This window comes from Tenrec ecaudatus, chromosome 2 (assembly GCF_050624435.1).
Source record: "Tenrec ecaudatus isolate mTenEca1 chromosome 2, mTenEca1.hap1, whole genome shotgun sequence".
Classification (NCBI taxonomy): Eukaryota; Metazoa; Chordata; class Mammalia; order Afrosoricida; family Tenrecidae; genus Tenrec; species Tenrec ecaudatus.
Window position 1 is genome coordinate 216,129,992 of NC_134531.1, and position 24,836 is coordinate 216,154,827.

Genomic DNA, 24,836 nt, shown 5'->3' on the forward strand with positions numbered 1-24,836 from the left:
TTCATGTATCAGGCCCTATATATATGTTCATACTTGGGGAGGTAAATGTGATAATGATGGTGAAAGTACAGGCAGTCTTTTCAAATAAGTGCTTTTTTCTTACTGTATTAAAGGAAAAACAGAAAAATTTCTACACTTTAGCTTGATAGATTATGCAAAGCTTCAGGCTAGATAATAGTACTTCTGCCATCGCAATCCTTTTTGCCAATGATTTGTCTTAAGGGTACTTGTATATAAATAATTATATATTTTATATCTATATAAAGTAGCTCATCTTTACGGACTTTGTGTTAGTCTGGGTAGACTCGAGAAACAAATCCATAGAAACTCGTGTGTATAAGAGAGCATTTTACATAAAGCTTAATTGTATAATAAGAAAGCATCCCAACCCAGTCCAGTCCAAGTCCAATAAGTCCAATATTAGCCCATATGTCCAACACCAATCTATAAAGTCAGACTCATGAAACACATGCAATGATGCCTAAGGCAGGAAGATCACAGGCCAGTGGGTGGGAAATCTTGTAGCTCCAGTGGCATTATAAGCATCTCAGTGCTGGCAGGGGTTTCCACGTGGCTTCTGTGGGTCCAGAGTTCTGGAGGCATCAGGGTAGGTCCATGGGGCTTCTCCTCAAGGATGTCTCACAGGGAGTCAGCCTTGTTAGCAGTGAGTTCCCAAGGGAGTGAGCCCAGAGAAAAGTCTTTTGCCTCCAAGGAGGAAAGTGCAGGAGTACCCAGAATCCTCAGGGGGAAGGCCATGCACACAGGCCTCACTGGTTATAGTCCAATTGACAGACTCGACTCCACACCCTTCACTCTTAATCCTCTCAAGTCCCTAATGGACACCAGATTATGTAACTACCACAGACTTCCATCAGGAATAAACAGCCACAGCAACAATAACAATCATGGAAAATACCTCTGTTGTTGTTGGTTGCTGACTCATGGTGACCCAAGGCAAGCAGGGTTTGCAAGGCCCTGACCGTTCGGGGACAGGTCATCAGGTCTGTTGTTGGAGACAGCTGCTGGGTGAGTTTGAGCCACCAACTTTTGGGGTCGTATTGGAAAGCTCAACTCTTCCTCCAACTGCGCAACAAACTCACTGCCACCAAGCTGACTGTTCCTGCTACCCAGAAGCTTCCAGCATTTTGTAGTTCAGAACAGATAAGACAAGTAGGTACTCTAAATACCTCCATGTTACAGATAAAGAAACTGACTGTGGTACAGAGAGATTAAGTAAGTCAGAACAGAATCAGATCTATTCTCTGCCCCCATGAACACATTACAGACAGACACACTAACCTTGGGAGTGTGTGGTTCAGTCACACACAAATTGTAACTATCTGTGTGCAGCAAGAGTGATCAAATCAATGGGGAAGTAGTTGTAACAAATGTGGCAACTGTTACTGTCTGGTCTGAAGGTTACATAAGAGCCTAAATCAACTTACTCCATGAGCAGTTGAACAGGGAGAAAGTGAACAGCTATTGCCCGAGCTCTTTAACAGACCCCGCCTGTACCTCTGCCTAGTAATAACAAGACAACTTTACAAGCTGCCTATAAGTTCTATTTTTCATTCCTCGCCTTGTTTGAAAGTACAGAAATGTATTTATTACATCATAAAATGTTTTTCTTGCAAATGATGACTATTGACTGAAAGGCAGGCAGAAAGGGAAGAGAGGGAGAGGGGAAAGAAAGAAAGAAAGAAAGAAAGAAAGAAAGAAAGAAAGAAAGAAAGAAAGAAAGAAAGAATATCCCAAAGGAATAAATAAAATTGTTCTAGGTAAAAGTCGGATACAATTAATTGTCTCCATATGCACTCGTTCGTTTTTCTAATAAAGTAAGAATGCTCTGAACTTTAGAGGACAGTTAATCTAGGCGAAGTTTTTCATCATTTGTGTCTGGATTCCTGTGAAATTCCCTTCTAAGGAAAAAGGAATTCTTCTCAAGATACTGACATACAAGGTCAGGTGCCCAGAGTGCTTGGGTCTTAGAGGAATAAACTCAAACTGAAGGAGTTGCCCTGGAGCTGATTCTGACCCATGGTGACCCCATGTGTTACAAAGTAGAACTGCACCATAGGGGTTTCCTAGCTGTAATTTTTACGGAAGTAGATCTCTGGACCTTTTCTGTGCTGCTGCTGGTGAGTTTGAACCCCTGACCTTTAAGCTAGCCATTGAGCTACCTGTTACACTACCCAGGGACCTGATAGTCTCACAAGGTGGTGTCAAGGTGTTGGTCCAGCGCAGCTAGGCATTCAGTATTCCCTGAACAAATTAATGAGTGTCCCTGAATCTCACATGCTCACACACACGTGCCCACACTTACACACTGCAGTCGGGCATCTACATGCACACACAAACACACACATACACACACTCACTCACCCATACATTTATATGTTGCACGATGTTCTTTTCTTGCATATGTTGCTCCTTAGACTGATTTCGAGGTTATTTTACATACTTTGGGTATGGGGGCTTCACTTAGAATGAACCAACTGGTGTTGGACCTAACTATGTATTTCTTTTGTGCTGTATGGACCCTGAGATGCCCATACCCTGAGTACTCCTTGAAACCCAAAGTCAAGGCTCACATTAATGGATTTCTGTATAGCCTCTGAGTTGAGTCCTTTGAAATAATTGCCAATGCGACCCCAGCACGCTTACGGTTACAGAACCCCGTGCTGGGCCGCCAGGGGTCCTCTTCCTTGGTGTCATGTCTGGGCACCCTGGTGCACTCCTCCTGGCCTCCCTCTCCTCCTCCCCATAGACACTTCTTTGCCCCTCCAACTGCCTTCTGGGAAACTGTTTAATATACAAATGGAATCTCTGGGTGGATTCAATGCTGGGCTACTAGCCAAAAGCTTGGGGATTCAGACCCTCTGGGCTCAGAGGAATTTGGTGAGTTAGGCCTGGTGAGGTGATTCCAGAGGGTGCAGCCTTGGCAGATCTACTCTGTACCCACGGGCTTGACAAGAGTTGGACTTGATATAAAGACAATTAACAACAGCATAGACGATATGGACCAGCTCCAGGTCAAGAGCTTAGTTTGGGGAAACAGTGGAAGAAGATGAGCCGATTTCATCCAGGGCCCACTTTGGACAGTGGTTTTAAAGTGAAAACACCCTGTTGCTGTTGAGTCAGCTCTAACTCGTGGCAACTCAATGTGTATCGGAGGGAACTGTGCTCCATACGGTTCTCAGCACAGCTGCTTTGCTAGATCTTCCTTCCAAAATTCCTCTGACTGGACTCAAACCTCCAGCCTTATAGTTAGTAGCCGGCATGCTAATGGTTTCCCCGCGCAGTGGCCAATGTGGGAGTCTGGTTGGCACACATGATGCACTGGGAGCAACTTGCAGGACAAGAATTTTACATCAAAGGCTTTCTTGCTCATGAATTTTAATTATGATGTACTGTTTTTGCTTTTTATTTGTTAGATTTTACTCTTGAGCGAGGATTATCCAGCTGAGAGAAAAGTCTCAACCCAGTGACTAGAACCCCAAGGCCTGAGCAGGTTTCCCAGCAAATCCATACGTTCCGTGAATTTGTAGAATCAGAGGATGTAGACCATCTGGTATGGGTTTAATATCTTTCCTGCCCTTCCTGCTTGGTTAGGAAAAACCACTGCTCAGGTCACTAGCAGGCTGTTTGTGGGATGTAATGCTTGCTTGGGACCAGGACTTTGGGGGCTTCCTAGGCCAAGTGAAGGAATGTGGATTTTATTTTCAGGCAAGAGAATGACTTGGTAAGGTTAACATTCTTATGGAGAAATCCTACTTTTTTTGTTTATACCTGATTTCCATTACCCCATAGTTTGGGGTCCCATCAGCTGTACATCATCCTTTATCTCAGAAGAGGTCATGGCCCCAAACCAATTAAGCCACCTTTCTGTGAGTTGACATATGTTAATCAGTGTCTGGGTACCTAAGAATTGACCAGCTGGGTCTGCTGTGCTGGTCTTGATTGCCATTGCCATCTTCCCTTCTGGAGAATTTGCCATCCAAAGAAGGATCTACCTCAACTTACCTCCATGCCATGAAGCCCATGGCAACTCATAGCAACCGTGTAGGACAGGGTACACCTGCCCCTGGGAGGTTCTGAGACGATAATTCTTGATGAGAGGGAGTAGAAAGCTCTGTCTGTCTCCCTTGGAGCAGCTGGTAGACCTGGTGGTTAGCAACCCAGTGTGTAGCCACTTTGCCACGGGAGCTCCTGAGAGTTCTTTAAATTGTTTCCTTTGATCCTGGCTTCCAGCACATCCCCTCTCCCTCTGGGGAGTGTACAGTCTACATGCTGAGCCCACCAGAGGCGAGCCAAGGCGCACTGCATGGGAGCTAAGCCATTCTTGCTAATGGACAGCAAACTAACTATAGTTTTAAATTAATTAGAATTGTATTTAGCCATATCGAAACCAGAATGATAGTGTCCGAGATACTTTGTACCATCTAAAACATGTCAGCTTATACACAGTACTGGAATTACAAGCTTTCCAAGGTTTCAGCTCCAGGCCTCAAAGCTGTACCAATAAAGCTAGGGTATAAGTAGGTTTCATTGCATATTTATACGTATAACAGTTAGTTATGGTGCATATATATAATAGTACAGCACAGTTCAAGTTCATAAACAAGAAGTTGTTTGACATAAAATTCTTGTCCTGCAGATTATTTGTATTTTGCATACACATATACCATAATGTAATTATTTGTATTTATATATATATACATATAAAATGATATATGTTTAGTATATTACATATGAGAGGGCACTCCCCCCAAAACAGAATTTTTTTACCTAAAGCTATGTATTTAAATTTTTTTTACAAAATAACCTTATCACCTTCAAAATACTCTCCATTACACTTAATACATTTGTCAAATCCGTGATTCCATTCTTGGAAACATTTTTCAAACTTACTTGTTTGGATGGCCAACAGCATTTCTCTTCACCCCATTTGTTTCTTTGCCTCTTCTACTTCATCAAATTGCTGTCCTTTTTATCTTCTTCTCCATTTGTGGAAACAGAAAGAAGTCTCACAGAGCAAGGTCAGGTGAGTAAGCTGCACGGAGCAAGAGAAGCATGCTATTGTTTACCCCAAAACTGGTGCGCTGACATGGCTGTGTGAGCAGGTGCATTGTTGTGGTGGCAAAACCAGTCCCCCATCTGTCACAAACCAGGCCTTTTTTGTCTCATACTGTTACACAATCTTTTCAGAACTTCTAAATAGCTTGATTAACAGTCTGACCTGGTGGAATAAACTCCAAATGCACTACGAGTCAACATTTTCATCTGTTTGGGAGTTGGTGGATGTCTAGAATGAGGTTTGTCATCCATCAACATTTCACTTTTTTTTAAAATGAGGAAACCAGTCATACACTTGAGTTTTCCAAAAAGCACTGTCCTTATAAGCTGTGTCTATATCACAATAGTTTCTGCAGTATTTTTCCCTGGCAGGAAACAAAATGTCATAGCCACATTCTATTCTCTTAAATCCGCCTTCACAAAAAAACGAGGTTAGAGCGAACCTAGTTTTATGAAAAAATTCACTGTGACCAGAGAGAATCTTCTCAGGAGATGCCACTGGGTGCACCAATCAGAGCGAGTTGCCCAAGGCTCTACTAGCGGGAAAAATGTGTACTATAAAAACTCAGCTCGGCCCATTCCAATTGCCTTTTTTTTTGAGGCAGGGGGGTACAGCCTTGTAAATAAGATAAACTCATATATACAATAAACTACATGCATGCTATAATTATGCACGCACACTGTACACTTTCACACAAATAACACATCCCTTCCATGTGTGTTTGGCAACTGTCCGCTCTGCCTGGGAGATATTTTTATAAGCAATTATTTTTTACATGTTTCTGTAAAAGAAATTGTATAACATATTTACAGAAATACCTCCTGTGTCGGGTGGGGGTGGGGATAGGGTTATGACTGGCCAGCAAAAGTCGAAAGCGTTTGTTATTTGTATCAAACTGTGGTGTCCACCCAGGTGGAGGCAGTCTCTCTCGGAGGCGTCCCTGGGTATGTCCTTCATGGAGCTCAGTGTACTGGTCACGTGGTCATGAGCCATCCCCTGACTGTCTGGGCAGCCCCTGGACCAATATTGGGCATGGTCCAATTATGGCCTCACTCCTGATCCTGGGAAGCCATTTTTTGTGACATTTTTCTTGGGCCTCCCATGACCTTTATAAAGCTCTGTGTCTCAGCAAACCCTGGGCCCCATTATGACCTCAGACTAACAGTCTTCCTCATCAATTAAAAAAAAAAAAATCTGTGTTTGTGTGTGTGAGAGAGAGTGGGGGTGGGGTGAGAGAGAATTGTTGCTAGAGTTCTAGCTCATAAAAAATAGATTGATTTTTTTTAAATCCCACATTTAAGCATGTTTCTTCTCGGTGAATGATTACAGACAAATTCTCTAAGTAATGAACTTACTTTGGTGTCTTTAAACAAGCAAATGAATGAACGAAAGCTCGCCGCCATCGAGTCAATTCTTACACTGACTCTATAGGACGGAGTAGAACTGCTCCTGTGGATTTCCAAGGCTGGAAATATGTGTGGGAACAGAAAGCCTCCTCTTTCTCACTCGGAGCAGTTGGTGGGTTTGAACTGCTGGCTTTGTGGATAGCAACCCCATGTGTACATTCAAGCAAAACTGGCTTCCAATGGGATCTGCGAAACCTTACCCACATAAATCCCACAGCCTGATCTTGCTCCCTCAGACTCCTTTTTCTTCCCTAACCTTCAAAGGAACGAGGTTCGAACCCCCCGAGGAGACCCAAGCTGCAGTTTTCATGTGGTGTAAATCCACAAATGCAGACCTTTGGTGGGAGGTGGGTGGGGGAGTTACGTGAACACAATACCGTCTGTACTGTGTAGACCTAGATGGCGGCTCTGTCGGCAAACCGTAGCTTCCTGTTTGGGTAGTTTTGGTTCTCGCAGGTTTCTGTGATTCAGGAGGGCGCCATGTATTCTGTGTATACGTCGTCCTCACCAAAGGCAGTGCAGGGTTCTGAATTTTACTGTCAAGCTTTAATTTCTTCGTGTTGCTGCCACAGAAAGACCATTCGAAATTCACTTTCAGCCCTGGAGGAAGACCAGCGGGAGCGGCTCTGGAGGGAAGGCTCTCTGGGCCGGCACTGTGGGAAGCTCCTTGTCTCAGCCTCTGCAGCCCCGGTGCTCCCCGGCCCCTGGGCCGTCTCCTCCTCCCCATGCGTGTGTGCTTGTCTGCAAGCAGCGCAGTCCCTGTGCCCCGTGGGCTCCCTCCTGAGAGTGGCTGTGGAGCAGTGGGCTTGGTCTCATGTCTGTGTGCCCCCTCGCCACTCAGAAGTGACCGGGTGTGGAACCCTGCACACACTGATCCGGCCTCATCGACAAAACAGAGAGAACGCTGTTCCCAGGGGAACAGCTTCTCGAGGAGCTTGTACCACACAGCATGTTGTGGGAGCCACAGTTCAAGCCGTAACAGGGAACATGAAAACGTCTTGATTGTTTTTAAGTTGCCTAAGTTACCCTGGTGGGACCATCAAGTGAGCCTTGGACTGCAAACCCCAGGGCTGGCGGTTAAACCCACCAGCCCCTCCGAGGGTGAAGGATGAGAGGGTGCTGCTATCAGACTGACAACGCCTCATAAACCCTAGAGAGGCAGGAGTCCAAATTGACTAGGTGGCAGTGAATTTATTGTCTGTTTTATTTTCTAAGTTACTTTGAACACTCAAAGCATTTTTTTTGTTTTTGAGTTGATTGTGACTCAGAACAACCCTATAGAACAGAGTAGATTTGCCTCTCTGGGTTGCCAAGACTGTAAAAATCTTTACAGGCGTAGACCACCTCCTCTGTCTCCTGAGGAGTGATTGGTGGTTTTGAACTGCTGATCTTGAGATTAGCAGCCTCATGTGTAACCCACTACGGCACCAAGATTCCTTACTTTGGACACAGCGGCGTCAGCAGGAAAGACCTGTTGCTAGCAAAGGTCATCTCGGTTGGTAGAGTAGGGGACCACTGAAGCTGAGTGAACCGTCAGTGAGATACAAAAGCCACAAGAGTCTCAACACACTAAGGATTGTGATGGCGGTGCAGGATCAGGCAAAGTCTCGTCCTCCCTAGTCCAAATCGACTTGAGGGTAACTAGCAACGGTGTTCCAAATGTAACAGGGATGCAGTAGCTTGGGTTGGTACTTTTCATCTTCTGAATACTCTCTGGACAACTTATGGGGATGGCCAACAAGCGTCCTTCTTTGTGACACTGGCTACTTCAAGGTCTTCATGAAGTGGCTTCAGAGAACACAGACTGCCTCTTATCTGCCCTACCTTGCAGTCTCGCTACAGCAGTAGGTCTCAGACTGTTGTTGTCCGAACTCCTCCATCATCTGACAACGCTTTGAGAACCCCACCGAGCATTTGTATATGAGTTGTATCTGCTGACCCTTAGTGAGTTAGAAAGGAGAGCGGAAACGCCTCGAAACATTTCTTTATGAATTTACTTAAAAATAACAGTGAACCTATTGCAAATGCGTTTTCATGATGAGTATGGTTATTAAAATTTTTAGTGAAAAGGATGCCAGTGCTTTACATTTTTGAAAATATCTTTAATGTTTGGCCTAATGGATGGCAGCTGGACTCTCATATCTGCTTCGGCATTCACTCTGTGGTAACATTCCACATCGCAGAACCTCTGCAAAGCGTCACTCTGCGCCTGGGAAAGAATAGGGCGGAAAAGGCCAAATGACCCCGTAGTCTACTGAGAAGACAGTTTTGAGCAAGGGACTCTGAAAGGGCATTGGGAACACTGAGTTTCCCAAAGTGGCACTGTGGGGCCCCCACGTTGAGAAGCACCGATGTAGTCTTTATTTAATTTTTTTGGTTTCATGACTCGGATGATGCAGTCTTTAATTGATTACCTGGCTCTGTACTAGGCAGAAGGCACCTTGGTGGTATAGTGGGTTACTCGTTGAGCTACTCACCAACCACAAGGTCAGTAGTTCAAAAGCACCAGGTCTTCTCTGAGAAAAATGAGGCTTTCTATTCCAGTAAAGGTTTATAGGCACAGAACTCCCCCCCCCAACCCGGGGCAGTTTGCTCTGTCCTATAGGGTCACTGTTGGGTTGGTAGTGACTCAATGGCAGTCAGTTAGTAATTGGGTGACAGGTAAGGGAAATCCCCAGTGAAGACACTGTGTACCCTTTAGCATGGATCCTCCAGTGTTAAGAAAGTGGGTTCAAAAGTGGGTATGAAAACCCAGTAGAGAGCAGGGGCCACCATTCATTAATATGGAAACACCTTCTACCAGCGCTCTGAGAATTTGAATTTTCTATAGGCAAGCAGAGCAATCCGTAGTGCTTCTAAATGCTTCCTTTCTAAAGTAAAGTTTATCATTTTGTTTAAAGAGGAAATAGCTCGTCATGCACATGGTCACAGCGGAAGTCTGTGCTCAGGATGATGTGAGCAGAAAGGAAGTGATCCCTTTGCCTGCCATTACTTCCTGGAGCTCAGTTCAACCAATGGGCCTCATGCCCATGACCGGTCCTGAGATGAACAGTGTTTAGAGGGAGGGATCACTTTGATAAATGAAAGGTTGGAGGTTCAGGTTCACCCAAAGGTGCTGTGAAAGCTCCTGGTGCCCTACTTCTGAAAACGCAGCTACTGAAAATCCAGGGGACACGGTTTCCCTTGGACACACATGGGCCACCATGTGGTGGCGTCAGCTTAAGGCAACTGTTCCGTTATTCTTTCTGACTCTCGGAGGTTGGTTCCCTGAGGACTGCCCTCTTTTGAGGGTGAGGGAGGAAGAGCCTGAGGAAGGTGTTCCCCGGATGTGCAAACCCCTCAAAAACGTGCCTGGTGATTTACGCGCTCGCCGGATGGCAAGCACACATCAGAGTCCCTGCCTTTCTGTGTGTGACGATGAACTGAAGTTCCGGGTGCATGTGGGACATGGATGGCTATAACATCTCATTATGTATGGCTTTTGGTGTACACACATGGCACGCATAATGATCTGAGTTCTGATCGCCTTCAGTTTTGAAAACAATAAAACTTAAAAGATAGAAGGAATTTTCTTTGGAAAGTCCTTACGAGGTGGAAAATATTAGTGGATCTCAGGAAAGGAGACAATTCCTGGGCTTCCAGCCAAGCATCTAACTAGAAAGGCTCCCGTTTCACCCACGTGAATGCCTGGGCCTTACACTGGCCTGTAGAGCTCTCCCATCCCCCAGCCCTTGCCTCTGCTGGCACTTCCTCCATCCTTTCCAGTAACAGTACTGAACTACTTTCCTGGCTGTTCCAGATTCCAATACCCTGCCCTCACCCCTCACATTCACCTCAGGCCTGCTAGCATTACCATGACTCAGAAGGCTTGTTCCCCGATGTATCTTTTTGGCTCACCTCCTCACCTCTTCAGGTTTCTCCTCCACCAGCACCCAGGCTACTGTATTTAAGGCAGCAGTCCACACACATGCCCCCACCCTCCTTAGCTCATATGCCTCTCTCTGCTTTCCATAGCACTTACACCATCTCAATCCGTTCTCCAATCTAAATGTGCTCTTGAATACCTGGGAAAGAAAACCCACTACCACTCAGTCCATTGCATCTCCTAGGGTCCCTGTATGAAATTTTTGAGGCTATACATAGATTTGGATACTGAAAGCCTCATATTTCTCTTGAAGAGAGGTTAGTGGGCTTGAACCACTGACCTTGTGGTTAGCTGTCCAATGCTTACTGACCCTATATAGGATTGCTATGAGTTGAATGGGCTCTGCGGCAATGGTGGCTTTGAGGTTTGTTGTGCTGTGTCTGTAGTTGACTTTAGGAAGTACTGGCATCTTGACAACAGTGAGTCTTCCAGTCCAAGAGCATGGAATGCCCTTTGATTTATTTAAAAGCCTGTTTTAAATTTTTTCAGTAGCATTTTGTGGTTTTCAGTCGTTACGGCTTTTACCTCTCTGGTCAAATTTATCCCTAGATTTCTTCTTCCTTTATGTGCTGTTTTATATGGAATTGTTCCCTTGATTTCCTTTTTCGATTTCGTTTCTGATGCATAATACTGGCAGATTTTTGTGGGTTGACCTTGCCGCCTGCCATGTTGCTGAATTCATTTGTTCATTCTGATCGCTTCCTTATGGATTCTCTGGCTTTTTCTGCTAATGGAGCTAGTTTCACTTCTTCCTTTCCCTGTTGAATATCTTTTTTGGGGAGAACAGGAGCGTCTGATTGCTCAGGCTAGAACTTCCAGTACAATATTGTAAAGCAGTGGTGGCAGTGGAATTGTTAGTGTGTTCCTGATCTTAATGTGAAACTATCAAAATCTTTCTCTATTGAGTATGATGGTGTCTGTGTGGCCAGCGATGGTGGCACTACAAAAAGGAGCAGCTACTGTGGGAAATTGTTTGGTAGTTTCTCAAAAAGTTCAGCATAGACCTATCATGTGACCCAGCGGTTCCATTCCCCACTATATACCCAAGAGACTTAAACGCAGTGACCGACCCATGGACAACAGCGCTCCCTGAAACACAACTCGCAATAGGCAAATGGCGGGACCACCCAAAATGTCCATGGAAAAATGAATAGACACAATGTGGTATATCCTTACAATAGAAAACCATTCTGCCAGAAAGAGAAAATGATACTCCCCATAACATGATGGAAACTTGAAAATATTATGCTGAATTAAAGTGGGTCAATCATAAAGGGCTAGTGTTGTGTGATTTCACTTATATTAAATGAGCAGAATAGGCAAGCATATAGAGACCAAAGTGTTTTAGCAGTTACCAGGAGCTAGCGAGGTACGGGTGGGGGGCTGGTTTAGGGAGAAGCATGGTTTAGGAAGCATTGAGGTGATAAAAACTTCAGCAGTGGGTATCGATGATGGCTGCAGGTCATGACTGATGTAACTCGTCCCACTGAATTGTACACCTGAAAAATATTAAATAGGCAAATCCATTGTTTAGATTTTTACTCCAATAGAAAGACTAGCGCATACGTGATTCACCCGGGGAGCTTGGTAACTGATTCTGATTCAGTAGCACGCACTGGGGGGTGTCGCTGAGATTGTGTTTCTCACAGGTCCCAGGTGGTGCCGGTGCCTCTAGTTCTGTATCAGACTTCCAGTAACAGAGCTGAATCACTCCCCTGGAGCCCGGGCACAGTAGTCAGGTGCTCAGCTGCCAAGCCCAAAGCTGTGGATTGAGCCCACCCGCCATCCTTCCTCCTGAGGCGAAAGCTGTGGCGGCTGCTGTCAAGATGACAGATTGGCCAAACCTGTGGGGGCAGTTCTGCTCTGCCATGAAGGGTGGCTGCCAGTCAGATCAACTCTGTGGCCATAGAGCAGTTTTAATCGACTCTACCAAATACATTTCAAAAAGTCCTTGAGATGACCCAGTGCCCCTCTTTGTTAGGACATAAGCCTGACATGAACAGGAATCTTGGCAAGTTTTAGGTATTGGTGTAACCCAGCGCTAGAAACGTTTGTAGCCCAGAAGATAATGTGTGTGTGTGGAACACAGGAGGAAGTCGGGGCTTTCATTCATGGGACAGCAATCCCGTCTCTAGCAGCCCAGGTGGCCTAGTGGGTTCGTCATTGGGTTGCTCATCACAGAGTCAGCACTTCGAAACCACCAGCCACTCCTGGGGAGAAAGATGAGGCTTTTTACTCCCCCAGAGTTACAGTCTCAGAAAGGCACAGGCAGTTCTCCTCCGCCCTCTAGGGATGCTGTGAGTCAAAGTTGACTCCATGGCAGTGAGTCTGGAGAGGCTTTTTGCTGTTTGGTTTTGTATTGTTTAGAAATGACCTCCCTCATAAGGCAGGCTTCTACAACTTGGGAACCAAGGCCTCCACCTACAGCCCTTGTCTTTTGTCACGTAGAGTGATCAGTCTTTGAGATAGTGAAAGGCCAGAATGTCATAGAAATTCTATTTTCCAGGTTGTCTGTAAAGATGTACTATAAAGTAGTTCCTCTGTTTATATTGCAACTCTTTGGAATGCCCTGGAATTATTTGGGCAGGGGGTCAGTCACCACCCTCAGCACTATGACTTCAGTCCACTTGCACTTGAAAACTGCACTTCCTCTGTGGTAGCACCTCCCCTCTGGGGATTAAGCTCATCCTCCAGTAACTGCCCTGAAGGTGGCTTGGGTCACTTCAGAAAGAAATTAGATCAGTGTAACGACTTATTAAATAGCCAGCCTCGCCGTTTCTCCAAGGTTGTTCCCGCTTAGAAATGAGTTCCGCTGCACAGGGCGAGTTCTGCTGACCCACTGGAGTGGTCCCCAGCGTTCTTAGCCTGAGATCACAGAGCCCCGCCCGAGGGAGGAGTGTGTCCTCGAGATTCAGACAAGAGGACAACTGACCTGCAAGCATCGAGGAGAAGAGGGAGCGCGGACCGGAGACCGCCGTGGAGGAGCCATAGGAAAGCGTGAGAAAGTGGAGAAGGCATCCATCAGGTGCCTGGCTCTCCAGCGGGCACCGAGGAGACCCGCCTTCCCAGCTGCAGATGACTCGATGCAGCTACGAGGAACCCCAGGCTAATCTTCACAGGGCCGTCAGAACCAGACTGAAGGGTTGTGGGGTGCGCGTGCAGAGGAGAACTCATTAAAGAGCTACAGAAGGTTGACAAAAATATGAGCCCCTGCTGTCCCACGGCCATCTTGAACCCATTCACAGTTTTGTTGGAAAACAGCGTAGGAAGGGAAGGGTGGAGCCCTGTCAGCAGGCCACGCTTCGGAGCCATTTCTGACCGCTAGTGAACCGTGCGCCCCTGTCGGGCTGTGGCCCACAGGGATTTCACCGGTGAGTTTTGGCCAGTCTTTCCTGAGGCACTTCTGTGTGGACTGGAAGCACCACCGTTGTACTTAGCAGCTGGGGGCGTCAACTGCTGCCCTACCTCGGAACTCCAGGCCGCTGGGTACATAATTGATGGCAACCAGTTCTGAAGGTCTATCAAGTTGTTTTGCAAGTTGCTCAGAGTTGTTTGGGCATGCACGGACATCCAGGTTTTAAGAGCGCTGCTCTGACCGCCAACAAGCCCTTCCGGAGGGCTTCACACTGGACACCAGGAGCACCCCGTTGGGGGTGATGTGTGGATATGCAGTTTGGGACGGCTGGACAGGTTTGCAATTTATAATTCAGCCACATGACTTTAGAGGCCAGGCATTCCAGAGTCATAAAAAGCCAGGCTTGCCAGCAAGCAGCTTCTATCTTGGTGCATAACAGTTCCTAAGAGTTGCGATATGACTGTTCCCCGTGCTGACTGCTGCATCACAGGGGAATGAGCTCAGCGCACAGCACTAGCAAAGGGTTATGACCCCTGCCTACTTGGTCCCCTACCGAGGCAGCACCTAGGGCAGATTTACGCTGGAAAAATCTCTCAATGCCCCGATGTAAGCTCCCATCCCCAGGGAGAGAAGCGTCACTGCTTCCTGGGTCAAAGTGAGCCCTTGGCCGGCGTTGGCGCTCACAGCGGGTGAACACTTGGCTCCTTCCACCTCCAAAAGGGATACAGCCTGAGAGAGGGAAACGGTGGCCTGCTTTCCCATGGTGTGGCCTTTGCCAACCATTTGGGGACAGAACTGGGAGCAGGAAGAAAGGAGACCTCCGTGGAGTCTTCTCTTCGTTTCCTGTTTGCCATCTCTTCTGCAAACTCACTGCCATTGAGTCAGTACTGACTCACAGTCACCCTATAGGACAGAAGGACTGCCCCTGTGAGCTTCCGAGATTTTAACTCTCTCTGGGTGTAGAAAGTCACATCTTTCTCCCTCCGGTGGTTTCAAATAGCTGGCCTTGTGCTCAGGACAACACGTAATCAGGATGCCACGGGGGCCCCCTTTTTCTTACAAGGGGATCCCAGTTTCATAAGTGTCTCATTAGGTGAATTGCCCGTTACTTCTGTTGGTGCCTTGTATGTTCCGATGGGCACAGAGTCGGTATGCAGGAGAGTAATCCTTAACTGCCTTGGAAAGCATGAAGCCAGTGCCCAGGGCCGCCCTGAAATAACTTCTTGCCGTCAGCTTGGAGAGAGTTACCGACAAGGTCATGAAGTGTGGGGCTGGCATGGGAGGAGCCTAGAGTGAACTTGGAACAAACATGCACTCCATACCCTCGATTGATTTCCACTCTTCTCCCATGTGTGAAGTCTCTAGGGTTACCATAAAGAAGGACCGCAAGCTGCCGGCTCATAGGAACAGAAATGTACTCTGGCACAGTCCCGGAGGCTATAGGAGCCTTAACTCAGGGTGTTGGCAGGGCCCTGGTCTCTCTGAAGCCTCTCGGGGAAGATCCTTCCTTAGTGCTTCCAGCATCTTCTAGCCCCAGGCATTTCTTCTTGTCCCTTGGCTTGTGGATACATCTTCACATGGTGTCTTCTTTCTCTAGATCTCTTCTTCTGATTGCGAGGGATCCACTGACACTAGATCAGCACCCATGCCAATGGGTCCTAATGACCTCATGTTACCTGGTAACATTTTCAAATCATCTATTTCCCAATAAGGTCACATCTTTTGAGGGAACACAATTCAGTTCACATCACCAAAGAACGCTTCAAGATGGCAAAGGTCGATCTTGTAGTTTAGCTCCTGGTAGGCGAGAATGCTGCCAGTTCCAATAACCGGAGGTCATTATACAATCATGCACTAGTTACATAAACGAGACCTCTCACAACTCTGGAAGGGGCTTTATAAAACCTTGGTGCCTGTCCTAATTTAATAGATAAGGGCCTGAGGTAGAGTGGGGGGGGGGCTTAGGGGACAAACACTGTGAGTAGTGGACCTGGGGGAGCAGATCGTTCTCAGCTCATTGACCCTGTGGATTCGATGCTTCTTTTCCCTTGGAGACGGTGCTCATTCTGACGCTTGCACATTGGCTCTTGCATTGTGCACCCATCTGAGGCAACCAGACCTGTTTTCTGTTTGCTTGTTTTCACGGAGGCTGTTATTATACCTGCCTCTTAGGAAAAGTAGGTACTGGATGTTTGAAGGCAAGAGACGGAGACCTGACCCACATGGGCCGAGCTAGTGGCAGAACTATGGGTGGAGGCCAGGACATCTGCGTTCCGGTCCTGCGCTCGCCAAGGTTTTCCGTTGCACCAGCATTTTCTCATGAATAAAATTCTTGGAATGTTATCGCAAACAATGGCTCCATGTGTCAGAGATTCACAGGGGAGACATGTTCCAGATGTGTAATTTAACAAAGATTTTTGATTTTTCGCTATGCTCCTTCTGGGCACCAGCCAGCGGAATGAAATATTATCATGGTCCTGGTCAGTGTCCCGAGAAGGCGACTCCATGAGAGAGCCATGCCAACGTCCTGGTGCTGTTGAGCAGCTCGGCAGGCTTTCTGAAAGCCGAGTCACGTGACCCACAGCCTGGACTTGTCCGCCTGACACACGAGGAGGACAGTGGAGCTGTGGACTTCTTCGCAAGGCTGCCACAGGAACACGTCCTTGCCCAGCTGCGTGTCAAACAAAGCTTTAGGGAATGTTGTAGTACGAAGCATTGGAGTTCCAACGCCCCAATGAGAAGACTTTTCTTTGGGACCTTGAGACCACGCATTTTGTAGCAGCCCCTGTTCTAGGCAAAGGAATGGGGATTGAGTTGTTGGAATGGGATAGGTTCTCTCGGCGCTCCTTTACTCGTCATTTGAAGAGCGGCAGCCGCATGGCAGGGGCTGTGCCAGCTGCTTTCTGTGAGTTGTCATGGAGTTGGTCCCTATTTCATGGTAACCTGGTGCACACATGGAGAAGACACTTGTGATCCATAGGGTTTTCAGAGTCTCGGTTTGAGTAGATCACCATCTCCTTCTTCCTGGTGTGCCTCAGTGCAGAAGCCCTGCTGAAACTTACCCAGCATCGTGGCAGCATGCAAGTGTCCACTGACGCTGGGTGGCCGCGTCACAGGAGGTGCCTAGGTCAAGAAGCAAACCGAGTCTCCGTATTATTGAAGGGAGCGTTCTATCGCGCAATGCAGGTATCTGCTGTTACTGGACACAAGCTAGAGCCAAGTGAGTCATCCCTCCCTGTAGCAAACTTATATTTGACCTCCAGTAATATATTTTTAAATTGAAAACCCACTAAAGACCTAGGCCAAGGACCAGAATGGCTACAACAGAGAGGGTCCAGTGTGCCCTCCTGCTCTGAACTCAAACCCACTGCCGTCAAGTCAGTGCTGACTCCTGGTGACCCTGGAGCACAGGGTAGAACTGCCTCTGTTTCCAAGACTGGAGCTGTTGGTGGTGTAGAACTGCTGACCTGGTGGTCTGCAGCTCAACGAGTCATCCATTATGCCACCAGGGCTCCTTACAGTGAATGGAAATATGCTAGTCCAGCCTGCCCATGTGTATTTTTGAAATGGAGTATTTACAAAGAAAAAGTGAGTAATCGCCAATTGCGCATTTACAAAGACTAGGTAACGGTGGACAGCAGACTGTGCCTTCTTCTACCTGTCCTACCCATTGCTTCCATTGGCACCTGTTCACAAAGCGCCACACTTCCAGAATCTCTCTAGGGTTGGTACTTCCTACATTAAAGACTGCTCTCCTCACTCTGGAACAGTTTGCCTTCTAATAAGGGTTGACGAGCATGGCAATCCTTTTGTGTGTTTGTTTGTTTTTCTGTGGAAGGGCAGACAAACGCAGACAGAAAGGAGAAAGAGAAGGTAAGTCCGGAGGAATTCAGTTGTTCCACCCCGGCCATGGTGGACGTGGTCAAAGACGGGCTGTGAAGAGGTGACCAGAAACGCTCTCGTGATAAAGCTAGGAGGGGTTCCGTTTCATCCACGCCCCCCGGGGTCTTGTTCCCCGAGCATTGGGCTAGCGTCAATAGTTGAAAAATGTGTCTGAGAGTGAAGTGATACCACATTGGAGAAGTACTTCATTTGCCTACATCCATGTTTCTTTGAGGCTCGTCCAAGATTTTTTCCCCCCTTTGTATATTTCTGAAGGACAAAAATAGCAATGTGTTAAATTAGAAAAACGTGACCATGAAACTAGACGTGGCCTTTAATGCCTGATTTAAATGTTTCCTCCCCTGAAGAAGGGAGAAGAAAATAAATCCGAGGACGGGGTCAGTAGGGTTCACACCCAGCACGATGCGGCACCTGGAGCCGGTGATGTGCTTTTCTCCGCATGTGGTAGCTGGAGGGCACCCCACTCAGAGGAAGTTTCTTGGTACATGAGATAGTAATAAAGATAGAGCATGGCAGGAGTACGGTGTGCACCTTTAGGACAAAAGTCACAGAAGGGTGGCGTGCTTTTGGGTGCGTGGCAGTAGAGAGTGCATCCTCTGTGTGGTTTTTCCCTTCGTCAAATAAAGCTGGGCTTTTTCAGAAGCATCGATTGCATGATCTTTTCCTTGAAGAAGAGCTGTAGACAGTAGGGCTTCAGAGAGCCTATCAATAGTGTTCCAAACTTACTAAGTCCACGGACATTCCTTGGGGTCACCAAAGTGGTGAGAGCTCCTGCATAGTGGTAAATGGCACCCCTTCCTGCCCTATCCGTTCCCCTTCGTATTATATTGCAAGAGAAGGTAGGCACCACACACAATGACTGCACCCTTGCATTAGGTCACACCCTTATGTCCAAATACTCTGATTAAAGAAAGGAGCAGACATGTGGATTGAAACCACGGTGTAAGAAATAATTTCATACATGTGGGGGCCCATGACTGCATGTCTATGACAAACAGACAACAACTGTTGCTTCTGACTGGCTCATGGAGAGCCCCTGTGTGTCCGTGTAGAACTGTGGGCCATGGCGTTTTCAGTGGCTGTTTTTTTTTTTCAGTAGGAGAGCACCAGGCCTTTCTTCCAAGGTGCCTCTGGATGAACTCCAGCTTCCAAACAGTTGGCTAGCTGTGGATCTTGGTAAACATCTTCATCACTCCAGAGGAAGAGCTTGCTGTCCTTAAAGGGACTCTCGCCTAGTGTCCACAGGCTGACTCTTAATTCTGTCCCAAATCCTGGGCATTCACATTGTCACCCTTCCTCTGACTCTCTTCAGCACTGGCCTCGCTCTCAGTGTTGCCAGCTCTTCTCTGTGAAAAGCAGCTCTGTTCTTCCCATCTCTGCGACAAGACATGGCAGAGAAGCGCTCAGCCATGAAGCCTCCCCTAGCCCACCTCTTCTTCTAAAACTTCCAAGGGAGGAGTTAGTGTACAACTTGGGGGAAGGATTCCCTTTAGAGACCCAACACAACGTCTCTGTTGACCGTACAGGTCTTCTCTAATCCGATTGTTTCGTCTGTGGACATTTGTCAGAATGTAAGTGACCTTGTTTCATGAAATCTAAGATGCTGTTGTGTCTTAGTTGCCTAGAGCTGCCATAAGACACATAGTCCAGTGTCTTGAAAGAGCCCAAGTCAATGTTCTCATAGTTCAGGAGGCTGACCGTTTGAATTCAGAGCATGGCTCTAGGAAGAGGTCCACCCTTGTCAGTTCCCTCCGATGTTGTGGGGGTTCTTTGGCATCTACACCCCTACCTTTGGTTTCAGAGTCTGTCCTAGTCTTTGAATAACTCACAGATGAGTTGTGAAGACCCTGCAACATCATGGCTTCGTTAATATAACAAAAGAAAGCCCTTAGTTCCAAACAGGGTCATGTTTACAGGTACCTCTGAGAACCCAAACTCACTGCCTCATTGCAAACTACTTCAAGTGTGTAGGACAGGGTAGGAGGGCCCCTGTGGTTTTCTGAGACGGCAACTCTTTATGGGAGTAGAAAGCCTGGCCTTTCTCCCTAGGAGGAGGTTGGTGGTTTCAAATTGCTGTTCTTATGGTTAGCAAACCAATAATAACCACTACGCCACCAGGACTCCCATTCACAGGGACAGAGTTAGGGTTTCAGCGCACATTGTTTGGGATGAGATACAGGGGAGACCTAATTCTACCTGTAACTCATTGACTAAACAATGTCCCATTATTTCATCTGCTATCAAAGAAGAAAGCTCCCAGTCCAACCGGGACTGCTTGTAACATGGACACCAAGTTCCGCACTGGACGCGTGTGCACAATGGCGTGCTCTATAAATCTGTGAAACGGAAGTTACAGAGACAACGCAGGTGAACTGCTTCCCAGGGCCACCTTACTTATCAAATACGATGGCTCCGCTACTGATGAGTCCACAGAAAGCAACTAGACAGTGTTCTCTTCATCACAGTCTAAGGTGTTTGCACCAGCTTCTGCTTAAGTTTGCGCAAAGGCATGCGGGGAGAGTTGCAGTCATGGCAGAGCAACAGGGCAAAGGCTGTTGATCTCAGTTGCCGCTGGATTCAGACATCCAGCAGTCTAGCAGGAAGAGGCAGCCCAGACCCTGGCAGTTTAGCTGGAAACATGGCCATCCGTCCATCCGTCCGGCGTTTGCGTTTCCCTCTACACTTGACCCATTTTGGCGTCTGAGCTGTACCCCAGTTGAGTGACGTGGGAACGGAAGGGTATCTGAGTCTCACAAGTTGAAAGATTGGAGCGACAGGTCAAGCAGTTCATCCCAGGACTACAATCCTCTTAATGTTGTTTGAGACTCAGCGTGTAAATAAAATCATAGACAACTCACACCTTTCGTTTGAGACAATTTGTTTAGTCTATTTTTTGGTCATCTGCCACTTGCCACCTTGGAATATCCTGATTTTGCTGGGGCTTCAGGGGTAAAAAAAAAAATCCCCCCCCCCCCAACTCACTAGCACACACCAATCTAAAATTCAGGGCTTTTTATAGGAATACAGAGGCAAGCATATTAAATCATTATGCCACCTTTCTGCCAGACTGATTTTTTTTTAATTCTCTGCTATAAAGCAACCCAAAGGGCTCCCAAGCCCACGGCTGGCGGAAGGTATTGAAAGAATAATCTATCCATGTGAACTAAGGCAGCTCCCAGCCCCTTGGCAGGCAGGCAGGCAGGTAGGTCGCACATACCTGGCTCAACAAAGGATGAAGAGCCCAGGAGGCAGGAAAGGTGGGACAGGAGTCAAGGCCAGGAAGAGGTACTTGCAGGGCTGGATTTCCGGAACTCAGTCATGTGTTCCTGGTTAGCAGGCCCGCGTGTGGCGGGTACTGCTTTCTGGCTTTCATCCCAGGGGGGGCCAGGCCCTCTTTTCTCTCCCTTTTGAAGTCGGGGGCTGCTGGGCAGGGGGGAATCCTGTGCACCAGCCTTTGTCAGGGGTGAGCCCTGCGTCTCTGTTGGGCCCCAGTCTTTGTTTCCCTCAAAGACCAGCAGCCATGTTTAGTGATCAGTTCTGCCAAAATGGGTCTCAGAAAGCTGCGCTCAAAGCTTCCCTTCCTGACCGAGTGGAAATCTCTGAAATGGTCTGTAATGGGCGCATATGGGTCCATCTTGTTATTATTTGTCTCCTGTCTGGAGCCTTGCTTCATTCCAGGTGCTTGGAACTTTTGTTTACTCAGAATTAGAATACGGACTCTTTTTCCACCTTTAAAAAAAAATGTGTACCCTGAGCCTTTCTCAGTTTTAGGCAGCATTTCTTCCCCCACCACCCTTCTTACCCTCTCCTCTAAAGAATCAAACAATTTCATAATTGCTCTTGATGTTCTGAATTGCATTGCCTTCTGCATTCACATGCAATAATAACTTGGAGAAGAATTTTAAGATGAAGATTTTAAAAGAGAAAGAGAGAGAGAGGAGAGAGAGAGAGAGAGAGAGAGAGAGAGAGAGAGAGAGAGAGAGAGAGAGAGAGAGGTGGGCATCTTATCTCAAGCATTTGTAAAGTTTTAAAAAAAATCAATCTCAATTAACTGTGATTTCTTTTTTCAGAAAACCATGTGCTGAAATCATGCCTTGCCAGATGTGAGAGCAGGTTCCAACCCCTCCTCATTCACACGTATTTAAGCCGATTTTCAGCCCTACTATTTTGGCCCATCTTACACTCCATTGATCTGGCCAAGGGCTTTGTTGTTCAGATAGGTCGTACTTATTCTGGGGAAATGCGTGCCTATTTTAAAGCTACTGCTTCTTGTTGTCGCCGACACCATTTGCCTTTTAGAGTTTGCAGGTTCAAATGTAGCACGCCTATGATTTGCAAGCCACCTCTGCCAGTTTCTGATATAAATCAAACGCGTATGAATGCTTCTCGTCAGCCACCCGCCAAAGCTAACATTACATAGTGTGTTATTCCCCACCAAGCCTGGGGTGAGTCTTCAGCGCGGGATGGAGAAGGGGGCAGAGCCACTGGCCCCGAGTGCTGTTGCAAGTGGGCACATACAGTCCTGTCCAGAGCAGCTCAGAGGTGGGAGTGCCTGTTAGGGCTGACATTATTTAAGAAGCTGTAATTTTTTCCTTTATTACTTAGTATGCGACCACTAAGTCAGTGGTGTCAATTTTAGGTTGAAGCTCTCGTCTGTGAATTTAGGTGGGTGCTTTCTGGTTTTTATTCTACACACTTCGGGCCCAGCAAAGAGCCGTGCCATCCACTGCTCCCCTGCTTCATTTGTTTCGGTCCGTTTGCAGATGCTTTTGAGCCTGTGCCAATGTTCGAAGTGCCCTCATTATTTGCTGGTTGGTCCTCCTCGTGCCTGATTCCAGTTCTCCATCCAGCAAAGTACAGAGCCCTTTGTGCAGGTTTGCATTCCTGTTTTTAACCCGCTGGTTCCACCACCCCCAGAGCCACCAGGGCTGTGATTTTCAGAGTGTCAAAGAGGTTCGCAGGGGGGTGTGTTATCTGCGCGTGACATCTGCTCACCACACTGAGAGCAAAGCTTCCAGTGTGTTACTTTTCATGCTTCCCACATCTTCTGGAGGATCTGGCAGCAAAGCTGATACCCTGGGGGATTTGTGAAGAAGTTGCAGACCTAGACAAAGCTGTTCAAGGATGTGAGTGGTCTATGGGTAGGTGACAAGTGGAGGAATATGTGCTGGGTGGGGGTGGGTCTTTCTAGAATGGCATGCATGTTCTAGAGATTGTCAAACTATGGGTGGCTGGCAAAGGAGATCCCTGCCTCCATGTGGCTGTTGCATCAGGCGCTTTCTGATAGAGAGAGAGATAGAGAGATAGAGAGATAGAGAGGCACTGCTCACCTAACCAAGCCATACTGTGCAACAAGGACCCTGTAGACTGCAGGGACAGGAGGGGCAGAAGGCAGTTGTCAATTCTATCAACCAATTCTCTGGTTGACCTTGGCCAGTAAACTCCATGGTCAGTCTGGCTTTATGGGATCCCATATCTCCCTCTTGCAGAAGAGAACTGAATCTCCAGGGGACCCATTTTTAAAATGTGTAGTGCAACCAGTATTAGTTGAGTGACATAACCAGTTACCGCCACCGCTACCCCAAGCCAGGGCAGTTCCATGTTGGATGGGATAGAATGGGGTTCCATCTTCAGACGTAGATTGCCAGGCCTTTCTGCTGAGGAACCATTGGGTGGACTCCAATCTCCAACCTTTATGCATCGAAGCCAAGCATCTTAACTGTTCGCACTAGCCAGACTCTAGTTTCTTCCTCGGTGCCAGCAGTACTGAGAACACCAAAGGACCAGTGTCAGATTCCTCCGTAAACCAGATAAGCACAGGCCGACCCATACTTACTTACTGATAAGCAGGCAACAATCCCACCTTTTCCTCACTGTATCAGACATTCTGCTTCTAGGTCTGGCTGACATCTGTCTCTCTCCCAACCCCACGGCCCCTGCTGCAGAATCACAGCCTTTTTGCCAATGTACAGTCCCTGGCAGGGATGGGCTTCCCTTGCCTCATGGGTACTCCCGCCCCTCTTTAAAGAACTCAAATTTTAAAAGTGCTGTCCCACAGATTCATTGTCCTGTGACAGAAACCAAAGGGGACCGTCCCCGGGGCCACTCGTTTACTTGCTGCACAATCGTGCTTCTAGTAGTTGAACTTTCCAAAAATCGACTTCACCTTTGGTGGCTTGGCTGTGGAATATGAGGCTAAGAAGTCCTTGAACTTAAAAGCACATCCACATGGTGAGCTTTCGATCTCGCCTCGTCAACCACACAAGAGAGAAAGCCTGTCCGTGAAGTCCAGCCAGTGTTCGGGTGTTGTGCGTGTCCTGGTCCTCGGATGCAGCTGAGTCGCTCACAGTGTTTTGTTCTTACCCTCTTGCTATCCAGATGTTCGCCATCATGGACGCACCACTTGAAACTCCATCTCAGCTAATAACTTGGAGTGGAAACATTCCTATCTCTGTCTGCCTGTCCTCTGGCATTCCTCTTTCCCCTCCAAGTCCCCGGGGAATGTGGCAGTTTTGCCAGATGCTTAGGTGTTAGCGTTCACATTTCTTTTTTTAATCTTCTTGACCGTTCTGTACCCTGTCTGCTTGAATTATAGATTGCATTTGTCAAATAATGACACATGCAATTGGATGTCTTCTAGGACCTTTGAAATTCGACTTCCGTAAGTTAAGATTAAAGTGGGTATTATCTGCGCCGCGGCGGCCGCGCCTGAGATGCGCCAGGCCTGCCTCGGTGCTCTTCGGGATTGCCCAGTCCCGGCTCGGAGGGTCTGGGGGGAAGACAGCAAGGCCCCTTTGTGCTTCGGAAAGGTAGAAACGGATTCCGTGAAAACCACCTAGAATGTAGCCCCTGGCTCCTAGGAAGCGACCCTGAAGTCCGCAACTCCCTAGAGGCTGGCTGTCCTTCGGCGTGTCCTGAGTATGTGTCTCTCTGGCCCTTCAGGAAGCATTATCGGTGGTGAGCGAGGACCAGTCGCTGTTTGAGTGTGCCTACGGAACACCGCACCTGGCCAAGACGGAGATGACCGCATCCTCTTCCAACGACTATGGGCAGACGTCGAAGATGAGTCCACGCGTCCCTCAGCAGGACTGGCTGTCTCCACCCCCAGCCAGGGTCACCATCAAGATGGAATGTAACCCCAACCAGGTGAACGGCTCAAGGTACGGAGAC

The 24,836-nt window shown here is 47.5% G+C and overlaps 1 protein-coding gene across 4 annotated transcripts in view; it reads left to right on the forward strand.

Annotated features, from left to right (window-relative positions):
• Positions 1-24,836, forward strand: part of ERG (ETS transcription factor ERG) — a 346,902-nt gene that overhangs the window by 248,389 nt on the left and 73,677 nt on the right. For all 4 annotated transcript variants that reach the window (XM_075542291.1, XM_075542292.1, XM_075542289.1 and 1 more), the window contains one exon: positions 24,609-24,826. In XM_075542291.1, coding sequence (XP_075398406.1) covers positions 24,609-24,826 — 218 coding nt within the window. The remainder of the gene's footprint in view (positions 1-24,608; positions 24,827-24,836) is intronic.